This window comes from Ursus arctos, unplaced genomic scaffold (genome assembly GCF_023065955.2).
Source record: "Ursus arctos isolate Adak ecotype North America unplaced genomic scaffold, UrsArc2.0 scaffold_3, whole genome shotgun sequence".
NCBI lineage: Eukaryota > Metazoa > Chordata > Mammalia > Carnivora > Ursidae > Ursus > Ursus arctos.
In genome coordinates this window covers 37,122,236-37,143,793 of record NW_026622985.1, presented here as the reverse complement: position 1 = coordinate 37,143,793, position 21,558 = coordinate 37,122,236, and the positions used below count along the sequence as shown (strand labels likewise).

The 21,558-nt window shown below is 33.4% G+C and overlaps 1 protein-coding gene and 1 non-coding gene across 3 annotated transcripts in view; one reads left to right on the top strand and one right to left on the bottom strand.

Moving 5' to 3' along the window:
- SEM1 (SEM1 26S proteasome subunit) overlaps positions 1 to 21,161 on the top strand; it is a 29,853-nt gene extending 8,692 nt beyond the window's left edge. Inside the window, exons 2-3 of one of the 2 annotated variants that reach the window (XM_044386701.3) lie at positions 9,938 to 10,031; positions 16,170 to 21,161. In XM_044386701.3, coding sequence (XP_044242636.1) covers positions 9,938 to 10,031; positions 16,170 to 16,212 — 137 coding nt within the window. In that variant the 3' untranslated portion in view covers positions 16,213 to 21,161. Of the gene's footprint in view, positions 1 to 9,937; positions 10,032 to 16,169 lie in introns of those variants that run through there. The other variant, XR_008956346.1, reaches the window with a different exon arrangement.
- On the bottom strand, positions 3,375 to 3,481 carry LOC113267339 (U6 spliceosomal RNA). Its single transcript, XR_003320718.1, has one exon. It is a non-coding gene; the product is annotated as a U6 spliceosomal RNA (small nuclear RNA).
- Positions 21,162 to 21,558: the final 397 nt, after the last annotated feature.

The following is a 21,558-nucleotide window of genomic DNA, read 5'->3' as shown; positions in this document are numbered from 1 at the left end:
ATGGAGCTCCAAGCCCTTCCCTCTCCGCCCCCAATTAAATCGGAGCAACTTTACTTTTGCTTATCTTTATCTATTGGGCTTCTGTGTGAGATTTCATTGAGTTTCCTTCCATTGGTGGGGCAGGGGTAGGGAGGGCAGGCATTTAGACGACTGGAAGTGAAGTGTAACAGCCTTTGAAAAGAAGGGGAAATTATTTCCAGTTCTGTACAAGGTGAAATAGCATTTGAACAGAGCTTTCAAAAAGATAGAAATGTAGAACAGGGGCTTCCAAAAGAAGGGGGAAAGGGTAGATACTTGGAGGTGAAAAAATAATGTGTTTGTGTGTTTTATTTGACTCTGAAATAGTGGTTGTAAATGCAGGTGGTTTGGGGCCTAATATTGGAAAACTTTAAGCCAAATGTCCAGTTCGAACTTTATCCTTAGATACATGAGAAGTAGAGATTTTTTGGTTTGATGTGTGAGCTTCCTTTGAGCAGTAGGCAGTTTAGGAAAAATGAACCCAGTAAAGTTAATTTGGAGAGCTAGAAAGAGGCCGAGTCAAGGAAGCTGATTAGCAAATTTTTGAAATAGCTTAGCTTAGGACTAAGGGCCTGAGAAAGGTTGTTACTAGGAAAGATGTGAAGAGGGTGACACAAGAATAACAAATGAGCTTTGGCAACTGGTTTGATAAGGACTGTTGGGAATAAGAAATTGGAGGTTGTGATTTTGCACTTGATGTCTAGTGGAAGACAGGTGGTGGGGTTCGCATCTTAACTCAGTCATGTGAAGGATCAGAATGAGGGAATTGAGACAAGTGTAGGGCACAAGGGCTTGCAAAACATGAGCTTAATGGCTTTGGGGAATTTTATAAAAGTACAGAGAAAAACCTAAGCACTAGCAAAGAAAAGCAAAGTCAGTGTGACTTTATTGTGGAACCATTCTCCCAGAGGTATGTATTTTTAAATTATTGATGAAAGAAATTGTGTTTGAATTTCCTTTTAAAATGTAAGAAAAATTATAAATGGTTATGTAAGTTATTTTGAGCCTCTATTTCAGATGGCTGTCCACAAATAACTGAAAGCTCACCAGTAGTCTGGTAGCAGTATCATTTATGACTTGCTTTTTGTTGTTTGCTCTGAAGTTCCTCACTGACATTTTTGGGCCTTATTGGAGAAAATACAGTAATATTATGGTGCTATGCTAGGTACTGATTTTTTAGCTACTGTATAGATATTAGATCTCTAGGGTATAGTTGTTTTGTATCATGATAACTTATAGAACTTACACTTTTTGTTTTAATCTATTTTATACAGTTTAAGCAGGAACACATATATTTATCTCAAAATGACTAGATTTAGTGTGGCTTCATTATCATATTCATGAGCATAATGATGATGTTTCCAACTATTGCTGTTCCCTTTCACTTACCTATGATGGTAGGTAGTTCTCTGTACACTTACCATCATCTATGATGATAAGTGTACAATTAAGAATTTTTCAAACTTTTATTGGTTTTTTAAAATATTTTTCTTCATATAATGTTCTACATGTAGGTGCACATTTTTTATTTGAAGAAACTTTGTTGAAGATTAGTTTGTTTATATTCAGGGTAGCTTTACTATTAAGAATTGAATGAGAATTTGATGCTCCTACACATTGACATAGAATAGAGCATTTGCAACCCTATTTGATATAAGTGGAATTTCTTCTTTACTTTTCTTCAAAATACTATACTTCATACTTTTAAGAAATTTTGGAATGTGTATTGGAGAGTGGGGAGAGTAATTTCGAAAATACTAAGTTGAGAGAAAATCCTTTTCCATACTTAAATGTCAAGGTGATACTTAGATAAGTGTGTGGGATCTTTGATAGTTCAGATTTGTGAAATTTAAGGCTAGTCACAGATATAATTCTCACTGGCAAATGTGAACAAAGCCAAATTTGGGGGCAAAGTCTTAAATAATTTAGAATTCCTAGAAACTTATGTATTAGGCATCTGTTACTGGTTACTTCCAATTCTGACTTCTTAAAATATGGTAATTTTTTTTTTTTACTAGTACACATCTGGAGGGCTGCACACTGAAGTAAACACAGCTGTGGTTATTTAAATGATTAATCACAATTCTGGCAGTGCATTCAGTGTTGAAGATAAAGTGTATACTTTATAAAGTCAGCTACGTATTGAAGGAAAGCATTAGACATGCATCAGGTATCTTTTGTTTCATTTTATTATTTTGCCCTTCTCAAAAACTATTTTTGGATTTAAGGCTTTAAAAAGGAGTGATTAAATAAAATTGCATGGTTATTGGTATAGAGTTATAATTGAAAATTAAAACACAAATCAGAGATATATTGCAAGAAATGCCAAATACCGGAGATTACAGCAATAATGGCTTTTTAATTTACACATTCACTTAGTTTAGTATACATATATTGTAATTTACATATATTGTAACATGTACAGCGTGGAGGATTTATAAGTGTTTGGAAATAATATTTGGGTGTATTATACCTTATCACTTAAACTTTTTACATAACATGTTCAGTACATTCTTTTTTTTTTTTTTTTAAGATTTTATTTATTTATTCAACAGAGAGAGAGAGACAGCCAGCGAGAGAGGGAACACAAGCAGGGGGAGTGGGAGAGGAAGAAGCAGGCTCATAGCGGAGGAGCCTGATGTGGGGCTCGATCCCATAACGCCGGGATCACGCCCTGAGCCGAAGGCAGACGCTTAACCACTGTGCCACCCAGGCGCCCCCAGTACATTCTTTGTTAGTAAAATCTTTAGTTTCCAGCTAAAATAGATTAAGGATTCCCATCTGTCAGTGTGAATGAACACATGTTTCTTCACTGGTGCTTTTGTTAAATAATTTAAAATGCTTAATAAGTTGTAATTCAAAAGGTTATAAATTGTCTTAGATTCTTCACCTGTGATAATTGGAAGGATAGTAGTCATACAGAATTCAGTGTGTCTTACTCCTAAGATAAGGCTATATTGAAATTCATATGATGATTTGTGAAGAATTTAACCAGCTTTTCTATTTTTGTATCTTTGTATACTCAATAGTGTCGTAATTATGAAATGCTGTATAATACTACTAAAGAAATACAGAACTATCATTATGAATTTTTTTTGTGTGTTCTGCCTAAAATTTTGCTCACAGTACTGTCCTGCCCCACCCTCATAGGCTAGTTTCCTTTTATTTATTTTATTTTTTTTATTTTTACCTTCTTCTTTTTCCTTTTCTTGCCATTAAAATAGCACAAGATGGTTTTTCAAGGAGGGAGAGATAGTTTACCTGTATGCTAAATGATCATCAGAATTCAACTTCTTATTTTTATTTATTTTTTTAGTTATTCATATTTATTTATTTATAATATTTTTTATTATATTAAAAATATGGAACACTTCACGAATTTGCGTGTCATCCTTGCGCAGGGGCCATGCTAATCTTCTCTGTATCGTTCCAATTTAAGTATATGTGCTGCCGAAGCAAGCACCTGAATTCAACTTTTTAAACCAAAACTTACACCACTCTTAAAATTTTTAAGACACTGTTCAGACTAGTATCTTTCATGTTAAGAATTTTGACTTTATCCTATGTAGAGTTAAGAATTGAGAGCTCCTACAAAACAAGCTATTGAATCTGTTGTTTCTTGTCAGCGATTCTCTGAGGAAGTTAGATACATATTAACAAGTTTGATTTTGTGGTTTGTTTTTGTTTTTTGTTTTTAGTCTCTCGTTAATTCTTCAGTTAAAAGCCAGCTTGAAGATATTTGAATGACATCAAATAGTTATAGTATTGAAATCAACATTTTGAATCACGTCATAGTAAGATTAAAATTTCCTGGGGGTAGGGAGGTCTATGTTTTTACCCTTCTTGAAAGGGTGGGCCTACAAGATTAGCAGAAAAATGTGAAATAAATATTCTTTTATTTTATATTTCTAACTTAAATCTTTTGACACATTATTGTTTATTAGGGAGTAACGTAGATAGAAATAACCTAGTTAACAATTTAGGAAGCTGTTTAATTAGAAGTGTTGCAGGCTGATAGAGGCTTTGTGTCTTAGAACTTTAAAACAGTTCAGTTGTGACTTACGTCACCCCCTTTACTCAAGAACATATTATACAGTCTTAATATATTCAGATTATTTTGAGGAACATTACACTTCATTAGATATCTTTATGAAGACTGCTGAAAGTATCAGTAAAACAAATGCTTAATTTGGCAATTCCTATTTCTAAGCTCAACACAAATTTCCTATTTAAAGTCTAGGATTTGAGGTCATGAAATATTGGCAGAAAAAGTTAGATATTTTCTTGTTAGTCTTCACCTTCTTTGTTTTATAGTAGTGGTAATGGTGGTAGTTTTCAAACAAAGGGTGTATGATGTACAGTGATGTCCAAGGCTTTCTCTAAAATTCTGTAATTTTAAACAGTACTTCATCTTAGCCATTTTATAAAAACTTGAATGTAAAACCAAACCTTGCTACATTGCAGTGTAATGTTATAGTTAGTTTTATGTGAATTTTTTATACTGGAAGGCCTTAGTGTAATTAGCACGACTCAAGAATCATAAAATCCTAAGCTGTCCATTAATACTTTTAGATAGTTATAGAACTATAGGCTATAGTAAGACTGGAGGGAATGTGGAGGAATGCATATAGTCATTATTCACTTGCCATAAAAGGAATTATTAATTTAGTTGTCCCAATACAAGTTCAACATATAAGAATACAAATTTCCATGAAAATTAAATTTGAGATTATTTGAATCAATAATTTGTTCAATTTTAATTTTAAAATAATTTGAACAATAATTGAACAATAATTTGTTCAATTTTAATTTTAAAATAAAGATCATTCAGTATTAGAGAGAAATATATCTACTGTTTGAAATGAGGCTCCTTTTTATTCTAAAATTTTATCTTAGCTGCACCCAATACCACCTTTGCTTAATGTTCCTCTTGTGTACTTAACATTGCAATTTCTGCCCTCTTATTTTTTTCCTTAGAATACCTTGCTTGTTCCTGAGATTTCCCTCTTAGAAGAATAAAGTTTATACATAACAGTAGAACGTATATAGTGAACAGTTTATTATTGATTGCAATGGCATTATGAGAATTAACAGTACTATTTTATCCCAATACCTAATGATTAACTTTTGACTTAACTAAGTCACTTTTCTAGTCTATAAAGGTGCAAAAATGTTTTTCTTTCCGTTTATTTTAGCTTAGGGAGTGTGTGTGTATGTCTGTGTGTATAAAAATGGGTGGGGTGCCTTGGTGGCTCAGTCCGTTAAGCGTCTGCCTTCAGCTCAGGTCATGATTCCAGGATCCTGGGATCAAGTCATGCATTGGGCTCCTTGCTCAGCGGGGAGTCTGCTTCTCCCTCTGCCCCTCTCCCTGCTCATGCATGCACGTGTGCTCTCTCTCCCTCTCAAATAGATGAATAAAATCTTTAAATAAATAAATAAATAAATAAATAAATAAATAAATAAAAATAGGTTGCAGTAGCTTTCTGATCACGCTTGCACAGACTAAGGGAACTCCTTAATGTGGTTCCCTAATTTTTTTTTTTAACTTTCTTAATCTACTCTCATTATAAAATTTGGCTAGTTTCACAAACAATAGAAATTTTCAGTTTGATCAAGGTACTATAGAAAATGTAAGGTTGTTTCTAGCCCAGTCAATATTGAGATGTAATTAATACTACTATTAAGTATTACTGTTGTTAAGGACCTCAGAGAATAGCGTAGGATTTGAATTTAGGTAATTACAGTATTCTCAGAGAATAATAATTGCTAAGAGATACAAGAAAATTTATGTGGGTAAAAATACTTTTGATTATTGAGAGCTTTTATTAATGAATATACATTCACTGGGGCGCCTGGGTGGCTTAGTGGGTTAAGCGTCTGCCTTCGGCTCAGGTCATGATCTCAGGGTCCTGGGATCGAGTCGGGCTCCCTACTCAGTGGGGAGTCTCCTTCTCCTTCTGCCACTCCCCCTGCTGTGCTCTCTCGCTCTTTCTCTCAAATAAATAAATAAAATCTTAAAAAAAAAAAAAAAAAGAATCGCATGTTCTACCAACTGAGCCAGCCAGTTGTTGAGCTTCCTAACAACCTGAAATAAATCGCCTAAGAGAACTTTTTCATCTTTTCAGGTACTAGGGTCTTAAATTTCCTCCGTGTTGTCTCCTTGGGGAGCACTGGATGAAGTGATCACTATTCTCAAAGACATTCTTAAATATAATTGAAAATTTTACGTGACCATTTCGTAATACATGATCTTGTTCGTCTCTTCTATTTTGAAATATATACTCTTGGCTTCACTGAAATCATACTGGCCTCTGTTTTTCATGAGATTGACCACTCGGAGGGCACTTGAGAAGTATAGTTCCATTTACCCAGTGTTTTATTGACTGTCTGTGGTGTGCCCAGCACTCAGCTGTGTGCATCAGAGTTGCAGATTTAATAAAATGTTGTTCTACCTGAAGGTTTTGAGTAGTAATGGACAGGAATGGAAGTGGAATTTTGGGCATCGGTGGAGGAATGGTATAAACTTTAACACTGGGAAGGAGGTGACGGAAAGAAGACTACAGTAATGTTTATGAAGGGAATAATCCTAAATTAGTAAGTGGCAGTAAGAATAGGCAAGGGAAGACTTATTCTGGAGATAATTGGGAGTTGAAATGGAAGGGACATAGTGAGTGATTGTAGTTGAAGGAGAAAGAGTAGTTAAGATGCCTCTTAAGTTTCTGTCTTGGGGGACCAGATAAATAGACGTACTTTCTTCTATTCTTAAATCATGATGATGATACGTATTGCATTCAAAAATATTTGTTAGGTATGAAATGTAATGAATAATACACCCATATTATGAATGATTGTTGAATAGATTTAAATTTATATGTACATTATAAGAAAAACCTAAATCATACCCTTTGTTATTTTTCTTTTCAAGTTGAAATGTTCTTAGTCATGTCTCTAATAAGTAATTACTCAGGTGAAACTTATGGCTAGGACATACTTAAGAGAGAGTATAACTTCACTGTTTTGGGAGGGAAGGGGGTTATACAGCAATATACAAGGTCTGATTTAGAGTTTTGTTTCATCTTTCATAGCCATTTGTTGGGCATGATGCCAGGTACTGTTTGTGGTTTAAGAATACAAAGGTAAATAACATAGAGTTGTTACTGTTAGGGAGCTCAGACACCAGTAATGGACATAGACATATAAACTGATAATTATGATTGTACAGTATGTGCGTGCTGTAATAGAGATAGACACAAAAGAGGGAGCCTAATCTCCGAGGGTAAGGAGAAAGAGATGGGCATAGGTAAGGCTTCCAGAGTTGATTTCCAAAGTAATTTTTTAAAAAAACTGCTTTTCTTACCTTTTAATTTTGAAACTTTCAACCCTATAGAAAAGTATTAAAAAAGAGGACAAGGTAGGGGGTGAGCAAAATGGATGAGGGGTCAAAAGGTGCAAACTGCCAGGTACAAAATAAGTAAGTCATGGGAATATACTGTATATAGCATGGTGATTACAGTTAATAATACTGTATTGCATATTTAAAAGTTGTTAAGAGAGTAAATCTCAAAAGTCCTCATCACAAGAAAAAATTTTGTAACTGTATATTGTGGTTATCATTTTGCAAAATATACAGTTATTGAAATTATATTGTATACCTGAAACTAATGTATATGTATATGTCAGTTCTGCTTCCGTTAAAAAAAGACAACAAATACCTAAGGTTTATCAGTTGCTAACATTTTTTCATGTTCACTTTATTTCTGTCATATACGATAAAATATGTATGATATATATCGAATATATTTGAGAACCACCTGCAAGTAAACTTAAACTGTTAACAAAATGACACAGCTCTTAAATATTTTAGCGTGCATGTCTTAAAGGGGGACATGTTCCTCTAAAACAATTTTACAATCATGTTTGAGAAAATTAACATTAATTCAATAATATCATCCAGATACACAGTCCCTATGCAGACTTTACCAACTGTTACAGAAAATGTCTCGTCACTTTTTTCCCCAATTCAGAACAGTCCCTTTTTTTTTTCTTTTTCTTTTTGTTTTTCATGACATTAACCTCCTTGAAGATACCAGTTATAAAGAGTTTCACATTCTGGATTTGCCTGATAGTTCCCTCATGATTAGATTAAGGGTTAACATTTTTAATGACTACTACATAGGTAATGTTTATTTCTCACTGCATTATATCAAGAGATACATGTCAAGTTGTCAAAATTTATTGGTGATGTTAAGTTTAATCACTGGTTAAGATTGTGATTACCAGATCTCTCCATTTCCCCCCTCATTTAATAAGTATGTAATCTATCCTATAGTCCCAGCTATTTTTCACTCAGTAGTTTTAGTATCCATTGTTGATCCTTGCCTGAATTGTACTGAGGGTCGCAAAATGGTGATTTATGTACCTGGGAATTGTAAAGAGCATCCCCTCCCCAACATCCCATTCCCCAGCATACTGCTATGGACTCATGGATTTTTTAATTTAATTCAGTGTGTCATTTTTTGTGATTCTTAAGTTGTTCCAAATTTGGCCAGTGGAAACACCTTTAAGCAAATTTTTGTACCTTTTGACATGTTTTCAGGCATTATAAAAAGGAATCCCAAACTTACCTGTTAACTTCCTTATTCCAGATCAGAGATTAGCCATTCCTTTAATGGCCATAGTTCCTTTTAATGGGGAATGGCATTTTAACTAATTAAGATATTTTAATTAAGTAGATGTCAGGCGAAGTAGTCGGTTCGGGAGATGGCAGAAAGACAGAGATGAGGAACAGCAGGTTTAATGAATAGAAAATTTTAAACAATTTCAAAACATGAAGTACAGTTAGGACTGAATAAAAATGAAGATCTTGTGGATTGCTCGTCACTGTTATTTTTTACAAGGAGGAAATGTGTATAAAAGAGTACTTAAAGCTGCTTGACTAACATGAGTGAATCATCCCAGTGAATTTGAATTTAAGTAATTAAAAATATTTGTTTTAAAACAAATATATTATGCAAAATCATACAATTTTTTGTAATAAAACAAAGCTATGTCAAGATTGTAACAGGTGTGCATCTTAAGTATGACAGCAGAGTATGCATGAAGTCTCTTCTGGGATGGTTTGATGTCATTAAAAAAAGAGAATACATAATGACATTATCACCCAGGAGACTAGATTTTTATCAGGATCAAGAGAATAGAAGCAAGAAGAACCTGATACAAGAATATTTCCATTATATAGGTAAGAAATGATAATGCAAATGTCTGAGGTAACAGGGAAGTTGATGTTAGTGTACATATGTTTTCTGAGTATTCTAAACAAAAGCTAAAATGTAACCCCTCTCCCCATTACCAAAAGAGAAAGAAGAAAAAAAGGAAATTGAGAAAACTAAAAACTACAGCATTCCTCTTTGTATGTATTTATATTTGTCCTCCCTTTAAAAATAAAAATTTTATATTGATGATAGGCAAATGTTAGTGATGCTTATAATTTGGTCCCTTTTTTATTTGTGTATGAGTTACCATTTTTTACGTTTAGCAGTTTTAAATTCCAGATTGGTATCTTCCTGCTCCTCCATTTCCTTTCGCATTGTTGGTGCTGTATTTTGGAAGATTGTGAAATAGACCTTATAAAAATTAGCCCAAGAAAAAATCAGGAAAGTAATATCCTCCTGAAATTCTAATACATTTTCATGGCAGATAGAATTTTTTTTATTAACTTCTGTTTTAGATTATCTGCAAATTCAAGAATTGAGAGAACAAGACAGCATAAATTGAGATTTAAAGAGGAAGGTTACCATTTCTTATAGATACGACATTAGATGTTTTGAATTGTGTCTTAAGTGGCAAACTTTCTGAAGTTTCTGTATTTATGGAAATAACATGTGAGAAGTATTTAGACAGCATCTGTTTCTGTTTTTAGACTGGGCTGGTTTAGATGAAGATGAAGATGCACATGTCTGGGAGGATAATTGGGATGATGACAATGTAGAGGATGACTTCTCCAATCAGTTACGGTAAGTTTTAAGTCAGACTTTATATAGCTTAGTATTAATTGTAAGGATGGAATATGTAACTTACAAATGATAATTGACCTCTTTAAAAGATAATTAATCTTTGAAATACATTTTTGAATTATGAAAAGGAAAACCTATTACCTTCATCTGAGTTTCTAAACATGAATATTTGTGTAATTGCAGAGAACTTGTATTCTTTCTAGTTTCTTTACAAAGGTAGTTAAATAGAAGCATATTTGCAATTTTTTTTTTTTTTTGTGGGTTTAATTCTGTCAACGTTAATTTTCCACCAATGTTGACTAACTCAGCAGAAATTAGAACCGGAGTGCTAGAACCCAAAAGATTGGTGATTCTGAAACTGGAATGGAGATTGGGTTGATGGGAGTGTACTTTTTCGTATTCATGTACAAATTTACCTAGTATGATTGATTGAAGTAAAGTTCGTATATAGTAAAATTAATAATTTTAAAGTGTACAGTTCAGTGGCATTTTGTATATTTACAGTGTTGTGCAGCCATCATCTCTGTAATTCCAAAGCATTTCCCTCACCCCAGAAGGAAATACCATACCTGTTAAGCAGTCACTCTGCATTCCTCTTTTCCTGGCCTCTGGTAACCACTAATTTTCTTTCTGTCTGTAGATTTGCCTGTTTTAGATAAGTCATAAAAACGGAGTCATACAATAAGTGATCTTGTGTGTCTAGGTTCTTACAGTTAGCATAATGATCTCATGTTTCATCCATGCCACAGCATGTATCAGTACTTCATTCCTTTTAATGGCTGACTAATATTCCATTATATATGCTATACTACAGTTTGTTTATCCATTCATCAGTTGATGAGCATTTGGGTTGTTTCCAGCTTTTGACTACTGTGAACTGTGTTACTATGAGCATTCAAGTGCAAGTTTTTGTTTGAATACCTATTTCCATCTTTGGGGGATATAATCCTAGGAGTGGAATTTCTGGGTCATATCATAATTCTGTTTAACTTTTTGAGGAACTGCCAAACTGTTTTCCACAGCAGCTGCACAATTTTACATTACTACCAATAGTGTATGAAGGTTCTAAATTGTTCACATTCTTATCAAAGCTGCTTTCTTTTTTTTATTATAACCATCCTAGTGGGTGTGGACTGATATTGTGGTTTTGATTTGCATTTCCCTAATGACTAATGAAGAGACTTTTTTCATATATTTGTTGACAATTTGTATATCTTCTTTCAAGAAATAATCTAGTCCTTTGCCCATTTTTAAGTTGGGTTGATTGTCCTTTTGTTGTTGAGTTGTCAGAGTTTTTTATGTATTCTGAGTACTAAGCCCTTATCAGACCTATTATTTACAGATACTTTCTCCCATTCTGTTCACTTCTCTTTTCACTTTCCTCTTTGCACACAAGTTTTTAATTCAGATGAAGTCCAGTTTATCTACTTTTTAAGAATTTATTGCCAAATTCAAGGAAAATTAATCCATATGTTTTCTTCTAACAGTTTTAAAATTTTAGTTCTTACATTTAGCTCTAAATTCCATTTCAAATTAATTTTTGTACACGATTTGAAATGAGTCCACCTTCATTCTTTTGCAAATGGATATCCAGTTATACCAGTACCATTTGTTGTAGAGATAATCCTTTCCTTGCTAATTTTATTTTGATTCACCCATATATATCTGTTTTGGCCATAGAGTTATCTAGGTAAACTGTCATACTTTGCTCAAGTCAAGATCTAGCAGTTCTGTAGTCTTCTGATATTCTACTCTAGTACATTTGTTCAAAAAGAAAGATGATTTATAATTTAATGATGATGCAGTACCTTTTGTTCTACACTGCATTTTTCGCGAGCTCAAAAATCCTACATTCTAAAGACATTTTAGTATTTTGCTGGAGACTAATAACAATTTTATCTATCACCTTTCTTCTCTTTTTGGAAATAGCATAATTTACCTTTCACTGTTATTCTTGTACTTTTACAATGCTCCATGATATCTCAAAATGGCTGACTCTGTTTTTTGACTATATCTTTTCATTCTTTCAGTACCCTGAGATGTAATTATTCAGTGCCTAGAGATTTTAAACTACTTTAATGCAGTTAAGAGTTATCTCACCTGTCTTGGTCTTCAGTTTTGTGTTAATGATGTTTTTGCTGTTTCAGTTTTATGAACAAGATAGGAACAATAGCTGTTGAACAATAATTCTGCTTTTTCTCTAAATCTGTTAATATTACATCTATTCCAAAAAAAAATAAAAAAAAATATTACATCTATTCCAAGCATTGGATCTATTCTCATTCTTCTTTATTCATGTATGGCTCTCAGAACCTTTTTGTTCTTTCTGTAGCTCTCAACCCATTTTGGGATTAAAGTCTGTGTGTACAAATTCTTGCCATGTTTCTTTTTGGCATTAATTTTTGGTTTATATTCTTTTAAAATTAAGCAACATCAGAGAACACCCTGCTACTTTTTTTTTTTTTTTTTTTAGTAGGCACCCCCCCTCCACTAGAACCATATTATGCTGTTAGAATATTTTCAGGCCTTCCACCTATGTTGATCCCTATTCTGAGTTCTTAATCATCTACCAGTTTTTTCTTTTTCAGTTCTCTTGAGATTTTTCAAGTTGAAACTAAATGAGTTTTCTTCCTTTGCTATTCACAAAAAAGTCAAATTTCTTCAAAATGTTTTTCTTTTTTGTCTTTCAAAGTCAGAAAATAACACTTTTTTCTCAAAAAATTAAACTAAGACATTATTAAATACTGGGTTGCCCAGGTGGCTCAATTGGTTAACCTCAGCCTTTGGCTCATCTCATGATCCCAGGGTCCTGGGATTGAATCCCACATTCAGGTTCACCACTCAGCAGAGAGCCTGCTTCTCCCTTTCCCTCTGCCTCTCCCCCTGCTCATGCCTGTGCGTGCTCGCTCTCTCTCAAAATAAATTAATAAAATCTTTTTTTTTAAGACGTTATTAAATACAATGATCTTATCAGGAGACTTTTAGTGGTATATATATTGATAATGGGATTTCTTGCCACTACTGCATCTTGCCTTTTTTCTGGTTTGGAAGTAGAGCGTTATTCATGTATTATTTGTGGCTTGTTGTTTTTATAGTACACCCACACAGTGTTCTTATGTTCTTTCTTGTGTTCTGCCTTTAGGTTTGTGGATTTCCATAAGAGTATAAATTTTGATACCTTTATTAGTGAATAAGATTTTTCTTTTTATTTCTCTGTTAGAATCATGGGTTTTTTTCTACATGTGGGTTGGTGTATCACCAGCACTATAAAATAGAACTTATTGTATTGGTGGAAATGTTCTATAAGCTGCCCTGTCCATATATGGCTCTTGAGCACATGAAATGTAGCTAGTACAGCTGATGAACTGAATTTTTCATTTTATTTAATTTTGATAAATAGCCACATGTGACTCCTGTATTGGACATTGCAGCCTCAGATAATATTTTTATCTTTGCTTTAAAAGAGTTGTCATAATTAACAAGGCTTCTGCAAAGATGTTCTTCCTAGTCTTTGTAAAACGTATAGAGATCCTCAATGTGATATTATAAACCATGGTAAAGAACACGTTTTACTGTGTTCTGATATTGTATATGGGTCCTAATCCCATCTAACTTTGGAAAGACAGTACGTTTTCTAGAGTCACTCTGATTCCCTGGGTTCCAGATCTGGATCTGCCTTTTATTAGCTACATGTCTTAGCAAGGATTTAGTCTTCCACTTACCATGTTTTTCTCTTTCATTGTAATTACCTCTAGCAAGTAAAAGTAGAAAAAAAAAAAGGCCACATGTATCTCCAAGTAACTAAAAGTCATAGAGAAACAAATGTATCAGAAGCAGCAAAAACAATGACTTTTACTTCTTTGAGTTACTTGGAGACACATTCAGTAGAAATGGGTAGGATGAATTTTCCTGACCTTGCATCCCATGTTCTATTAAAAAATCCAAGAAGCCAATATTGTTCCTGATTTACCATGTCAAATATAGCAACTGTCCTATAGCAGAGTAGGTTCTTGGATAATAAGAGGAGTTCTCAAACCTACCAGTGGCTATTTGTCTTATTCTTGTTTTGTTGAAAAAGAAAAGCTGCTGTTTTTGTTTTAAATAGTGTACATTCACTAAGTGGGTCCTGTGATCTGTTCCAATTGTGCTGGATTTCTTTTTTTTTTTTTTTTTAATTTTTTACTATGTTATGTTAGTTGCCACACAGTACATCACTAGCTTTTGATGTAGTGTTCCATGATTTATTGGTTGCATATAACACCCAGTGCTCCATGCAATACGTGCCCTCCTTAATACCCATCACCGGCCTATCCCAATCCCCCACCCCCCTCCCCTCTGAAATCCTCAGTTTGTTTCCCAGAGTCCATAATCTTTCTCATCTCTTTGTTAGATTTTTTTCATTCCACAGGCTGATGATACTAGTGTGTTTCTATAGTTTTGTGTTTTGTACTTAGTGGCCTTGATTTGTTTTCCTTTTGGTTTTTTTTATATGTCCTAAATTCTAGCAAAACTTTTCATCTTCTCTAAAAATAGAGAAGCATATCATGATGTCTTTTGTGTTTGTTAACAATTTATAAATGTAATTAGTCACCACCTCCTGTCAGGAAGGCAGATGCAAACCTAGACAGATTTGGTGTACTTGTTAACTAAATTGCAGGCTGACTTTCGGGGATTGTTGTTGTAGTTGTAAAATAAGAGAAAGTGAATAATCTACATTGATTCTTTTAAAGGCAGCAGAAAACTATTGTTTAGGAAACAATTTAAGAAACCTTTAAAATTATTTCCATTTTAAGTAGAAAACATAAAGAACAGATAAAAATTTTTTATCTTCTGGAAAAGGGGCACAGTAGGGGGGGCAAAGGAAGCATTTTGGTTAAATTTAGCAAAGGAAGGAGTAGTGTCAGAAACTTGTGCTGATCTTTTGACTCCTAAATGGGTGACAGAAGATAAAAATGTTTTATATGAATAATCTCCGGCTTTAATATTATTCATGGACCTTAGGTCAGTATTTGTATTATAAATAACTAAAAATGTTAGTAGACATTTGGGTAAATGAATAATAAATATTATACATCATTCCTACATGTGTTTTTTTGTGTTGTGTTTACATTGGATAGTGTGATAGTGTCCAAGATAAATTATACTTGAGAACAAATGTCAGTTTATCTTATTGGATGTAGTGGTGTAGGGCGCATTAATCATACTTTACATTCATACAATGTTTTATTGTATTTTGGCCCTAAAATAATCTTGTTGTGAACTTCTATAAAATGAATTGTGGCAGAGAAGTTACTGATAATACCTGGAGTGGTAGTTGAAGGAGCTGAAACCGATTACAGGGCCAAACTTTTTTGTGCCTCTGTTTTATACAAAGCAGATCAAAAATTGCAGTTGATATAAATTATGACTGAAACTTCAGGTTGAATAAATTACTTAAAATTATAAAATATCTTTTTAAAGGGTGTATATTTATAAATTTTTGAGGTTTTTATACACATTAAAAATTTTTAAAGTAATATCTTGTTTAGTATTTTGTAACTTATTTATTATATTGATTTTGTCTACATATAGTTAATGCAGAATAACTCCCATGCACTTTTAAATTTGATTAATAATTTTTGTCTTGGTTAGAGCAATAGATATATGTCAATATGGAAAGCAGTCTGTTTATTCTTTATGTGTAAATAGCAGTAATACCTATTATGATGATTATAAAATTCCTGAAAGTTTGATACCAGATGTCTTGTGTTCTTAGCCATATGGTTGATAATTCTTAAAGTTTGTTTAAGTATTTATTATGAACAGGACATTTGTATGGTATTTCAAAGATATTTGGAAGATAGTAGTTAATCTCTCACATTTCTTCCTTAAATAGATTTATCAGAAAATTAAGGAATATAAAATATAAGTTTACTAATGGGAAAGCAGAATTTTATTAGCAGTATGTTGATTCACATTCATTTTCCTTCTTATACAGATTTCTTTTAAGGGTGTAAAGTAAAAGGTACTTGGTAGTATTTTATATTGGTGCCTAGGCTTAGCTCATTGTTTTGTTAAGTGTATTATTTCTAAAACATTGTTTCTTTAATTTATCATAAAGAATGTCCAATGATGTTGTTCTTTTGTGTTTTATTGTAGAGCTGAACTAGAGAAACATGGTTATAAGATGGAGACCTCATAGCATTCAGAAGAAGTGTTGAAGCAACCTAAACTTGAACTGTTTACTAAATTCTAGGACAGAGAACCCAGGATGGGACACTTAAAAAAATGTTTATTTCATTACCTGCTTGGATTTATTTTTGTTTTTGTAACACACAAAAAAAATAAATGTTTTGGTCTAATCTTGGTTTGTTTCACAAGTCTTGATCTTTTGCTTCCTATCATTAATTTTCTCAGACTATTTATGATTTTCTAGGACTTTATTAATAAGAACAGTAAATTCATCTGATCCCCAATTCAGTGCTTTTTTTTAACCACATCAATTTAATGTTGATCTTACTTATAAGGTTACTTCTTTTAAGTTACATTTAACCTTAAGCTCATCTGTATTTTGAAAGCTTAGGAAACATTTACTGACATCTCTAAGGTGACCTGTGTTTTAAAAATATTAATCATTTTCAATTGCTGTAATTAGCTCCTGAGCCATTAATAATAGTATTAATAGTTAATACAGTATTATTAGTACTTAAAATCAAGTGGTTTGATCACAGTCTAAGAACAGTGTCCTCTGTCAAAATTGGTGAAGTAGTATCATGATATTTTGTTAACATAGGCCATATTCTCAGGTACTACATAATAGATTCATTTAGTATAATTAAGATTCTGCAGAGTGATTATCATTGCCATATCTACTTTTGTGAGTGCGAGATATAATTTAGTTGGTAAAGGATTCTTCCTCTTAAGACTTAGAATGAAGCTAATGTACAGGTTTTATTAGGAATATTTTCAAACTTGAATGTGTTACTTATTTAGAAGGAGAATTAACAGAACTATTGAATAATTTAAAGTGTAAAATATATGTAACATGATGTATTAACACCAAAATAAAATTGGGTGCCTGAAATATAATTTAAGTTACGCCTCAGAATGATTTTGAACATAAGTTTTTCTCCTCCTAAGACAAGCATAAATCTGTCTTGCCTACCTGGAAAACTGCTAGATGATCAGATAGACTAAGGAATGAGAAAGAACTTTGGGAAGTGTAAAAGCATCATATTTTTGTAATCCTGTAGTGCAGCACAGGCAGCCATGCTACTGTTGTGACATGTGAAGAAATATTTTGATGTGTATGTTCTTGGTACTCTGGTCAATGATTATCTTTAAACGCCATTATCAGTGGTCACTTTGACAGTGTCAGATCATTACCCAGAAGGATGGCCACCTCATATGACTTTAAATTGGTGCAAGGTACAATTTTGAAACCTTATAAGAATTGGGCAGAAGCTTTGATGGTTTTTTATTAGTTATCTAGTGTTTTGTTCTTAATGAAATTTCAAAATTTAGTTTGGGTGTTCTGTTCTGTTAAGGATTGAGTACCAGGAAATTGGTATTTGGTATCAGGATGATGAAGCCATCAGTGGTAGAAAGTGAGACGAGTCAAGCAGCTGAAGAAAATTATTTTTGTGGGACTTTACAGTTAATAGATTTCTTTACCTTTTTGATCTTCAGAACAGCCCTGCCAAAGTAGGCAGGAAGGGCCTGTCTATTATAAACATTTCATAAAACAGAATACCGCTTCATAGAAAGTAAGGAAGTGAAAGGGGCTATGGTTGAATAGCTAATAGGTGTCAGATAAAGACTAGAATCCAGGGTTGTTGTTTTTCCTTTGTCATTTTCCATAATCACTGAATTCCATTTGAAATAGTTTGAATTCAAATTGTAGATGTAATAATGGTCAGTATTTTTCATCAGGCCTTGGGTTAGAATTGTTGCCACTGGATGCCATGTCTCTTCTTCCTATTTCCACTAAATGTTTAATTTAGAGAACTATGATAATGAGCCAAGACTCTTGAAAGATTGCATGGTGTATTAATAATGCCTTTTTATGGCATCTATCCTGTACTTTTTAAAGATAGCCATATCCTTTCTGCCCCACAGTTACCAAGGTGAGAGAGGGAACAACTTCCATTCTTTTGGCAGAGGGCTAACAATTTATGCTACTTTCCATCTACTCATACAGTTGATGCTGGGGAGTTAAACTTGAGTTTTCTAGCTGCCTTAGTGGCTCTGGTTGTATTTCATCTCTAAATCTTGGCATAGGTCTAGATTCTATTATGTATCCACTTCTTGCTCTATCCATACTATGTTCTCTAATAATTTCATCCAGTCTCAGTTGCTTAAAAAAAAAAATCTCTGTATGTATGATTTCATTCTCTATTTATTCAGTCTTTGTCTCTCCTTGAAGTTCTAAACTTTCATATCCACTAACAATTTGATCACCTTTTCAGTATCTAATGGGTATCTTAAAGTTAACTGGGTGAAAACAAGATTTGATTGTTCTTCTCAAACCTGATCTTTCATCCAGTCTTTCCCATCTCAGTAAATACCCCACCTTCTTCCCCACTGCTGAAGCCAACACTGTAAGAACTGTTCTTGAAATCCTCTAGCCTAGTATTTAGTCTAGTGGCAGGCCCTGTGAACTCCACCTGCAAAGTGTATCCCATATAGTTGATACCACTGTTTGCCTACCCAGCATCTATTTCCCCCTTACTCTTTTCTAACAAGTCATCATTTTTCCCCCCTCAGGTATCCATCCTCTTTTCACATAAGCCATGTGACTCAAGGCAAGTCAACCCCATTCCCAGTTCAGGGTGGGCTCTGCTTAATCTTTAGTCAATCATAACGCCATCTATCATACAAATGAATGGATGGTGGATGGGCAGGCTTAAGTAAATATGGGCCAATAAATAATTGTCTAGGGGCATCTGGCAAAGAGGAATCCTGGCTTTTGAAATAGACACATAAAGCAAGCCTCTATAGGTGTGAATAAGGAGCATGTAGTCTCAATTACTAGTTGCAGTTATCTAACAACTATTCCAGTTTGAGGCCTAAGATAATTAGTCTGGAAGAATGTGATTCTTTGATAATATTGAGGCTGCTCTGGCAGTAAGCTTCCTGTAAAATAAGCATACAAATTTTTTTATTTATGACATCTTAGGTTGGGTATTTGGTTACTGGTATCCAGAAACAACTGATAAATTGAGAATCTATCTACTCCCACTTTCTAGTACCTTAATCTAAACCACCACCATCATTCACTAGAATTTTCTGTAATGATCGCCTAACTAGTCTCCCTACTTTTACTTTTTCTGCCCTACAGTCTTTCCTGTAAAAAACAGGGATCTTATTGAAATTTAGACCATGTCATCCCTTTCTTTAAATGCCATCAAGGACTTCTTAAAGCAGAGTAAAACTTAACTCATAAAGCCCAATATAATCGGCTAATGCCTATCTCAGCTTACATCACTTGATTTTCAGTAATGTCTTATTTTGGTCACTTCTGAAAAGTAAATGAAAGATAAATCACTAAGCAGAAAGTCATCGTGCTCAGTTGCTTGAACACACCAGGGGCCTTTCCACCAGTTGGTACCTGAAAGCCTTGCCCTTCTCATCTTCACAAGTCAGGCACTCAGAAGGGTCTGGCAGAGTCAGTATAGACCAGGAAATAGAGGAGAGACTTTTTTTTTTTTTTTTTTAACAGACATGACTTGTGCCTTCCTTCTTGGTTGTAAGGCACAAATCCATGTAATAGGCCATGTCGTCTCTTTTGTTGTACCTAGACAATTCAAACCTTGTATCTTGCCAGAAGAGGTCAGTAGGATCACCAATGACTGTGAAATATATATATTTTTTGTTATTGCCTGCAGTGAATGTCTTGCAGAAAAATCTTCGTAACATTTTATTTTGCTCAAAATACGACATCATTGTTCACTAATTATTCAATACATTAATTACATGAATCTTACGTTTTCAAGAGTAATCCTTAAGGTAAAATGATGTTCTCTTATCTACATTAGTGTTAATAAATAAAGATAACTAATACGGATGTTTGAACTTTGCAGAGCTCATACTCAAAGACTCATTGCATTGTGTGTGTAGAAACCTGTGATCCAAGTTGATAGGATATATCTTAGTTATTTTGATGATGATATTTCCAAGTAGAGGAATGGACAGATTTTATGAGAAGAGCAATTGCTTTTCTTTGCTAGGGCTAAGAGAGTCACTGTCATTAATCATAAAGATGATGATTTGTGTTTATGTCATTTAATATTTTTCAGTAATTTCCCCTTTGGAGATTAAGAACAGATATATAGATAGGTAGATACAGATATATAGATAGATATAGATATGCTAAATTACTTTGGCTTTGGAAGCATGTATCTTTCCTCTGAAGCAGGACTGTAGGAAAAATATTTCATGGGGTAAAGAAGTCTTGTTAAAATGTATAAAAATTATAAGCAAAGTTTTAAATGCTATTGATTTATATATTGGAGAGGTTTCTTCATATTTTACAATTTAGCTCGTTAAATTAGTAAAACATTTTGGAAGCTAAATTTTCACTGATACAATAGTCTCAGTCTATATATTACTAGATGACAACACAGGATTAATTGCTGTTAGATTTTATTTTGTTTTTCAAATTAAAATTGCTGATAAACTAACAATTGTCTCTTTTTTAATGCCATTGAAGGAGAGCATATAAACTTTTCCTTTTCCTTGGAAAGCTTTTTCCTTAATTTTTCTTGCATGAATGAAATTGGTAATGTCATTTTAGAATTGTCACAAGATACAGAGAAGTCTAGGATATTCAGTCAGGAATTTGATGAGTGATGTCTAATAGTATTCCTAGGAGCTTGTGGATGAAGGTGTGAGAATAGGGTTCCACACATCCCCCTTTGTTTCATTTGGAGCTTTTTGACCTTTACTTCTGTTAGACATTGGGATTCAATGTAGGATTTCATTTGAAATATCGATTTCCCTGCCTTTAAAGTTTGATAACAGTGATCTAGATTTTGTATGATATTGGCAATTTCTCCTAAATACTACCAAGTAAGTTAGGTTTTGCTTTCTGTCCAGATTCAGGGTATAACCACTACATACTGTGAAAATTATAAACATTTTTTTTCTAAATTTGCTGAGTCTTTGTCATCTTTATATTTGTGACCATGATGTTAGGGAATTGGACAGATTCTTAAAGAGCATCTACTTCTACCACTTCATTTTGCAGTTGAAGAAATAAACCCAAAACACTTATGACCTGTCCCCAAGGTCACATAGGCCAGAAGCAAGAAAAGCTTCTATTCCAGTACTCGTTCCACTGCATTGAACTTTCTCTTTTGGGGATTCTACTTCAATCCAGAATAAAGAATAGTTATTAAATATTAGAAAATGGTATAAAGGAAGGGATGAGAACAAATAGCACTGAAGAAGAAATTCGTTCAAAAAAATTTTGAGTAGCTACTATGTATCAGGCACTACATTTACTGAAATTAAGCTGTTAGCTTACATACAAAATCTATATGTGTTC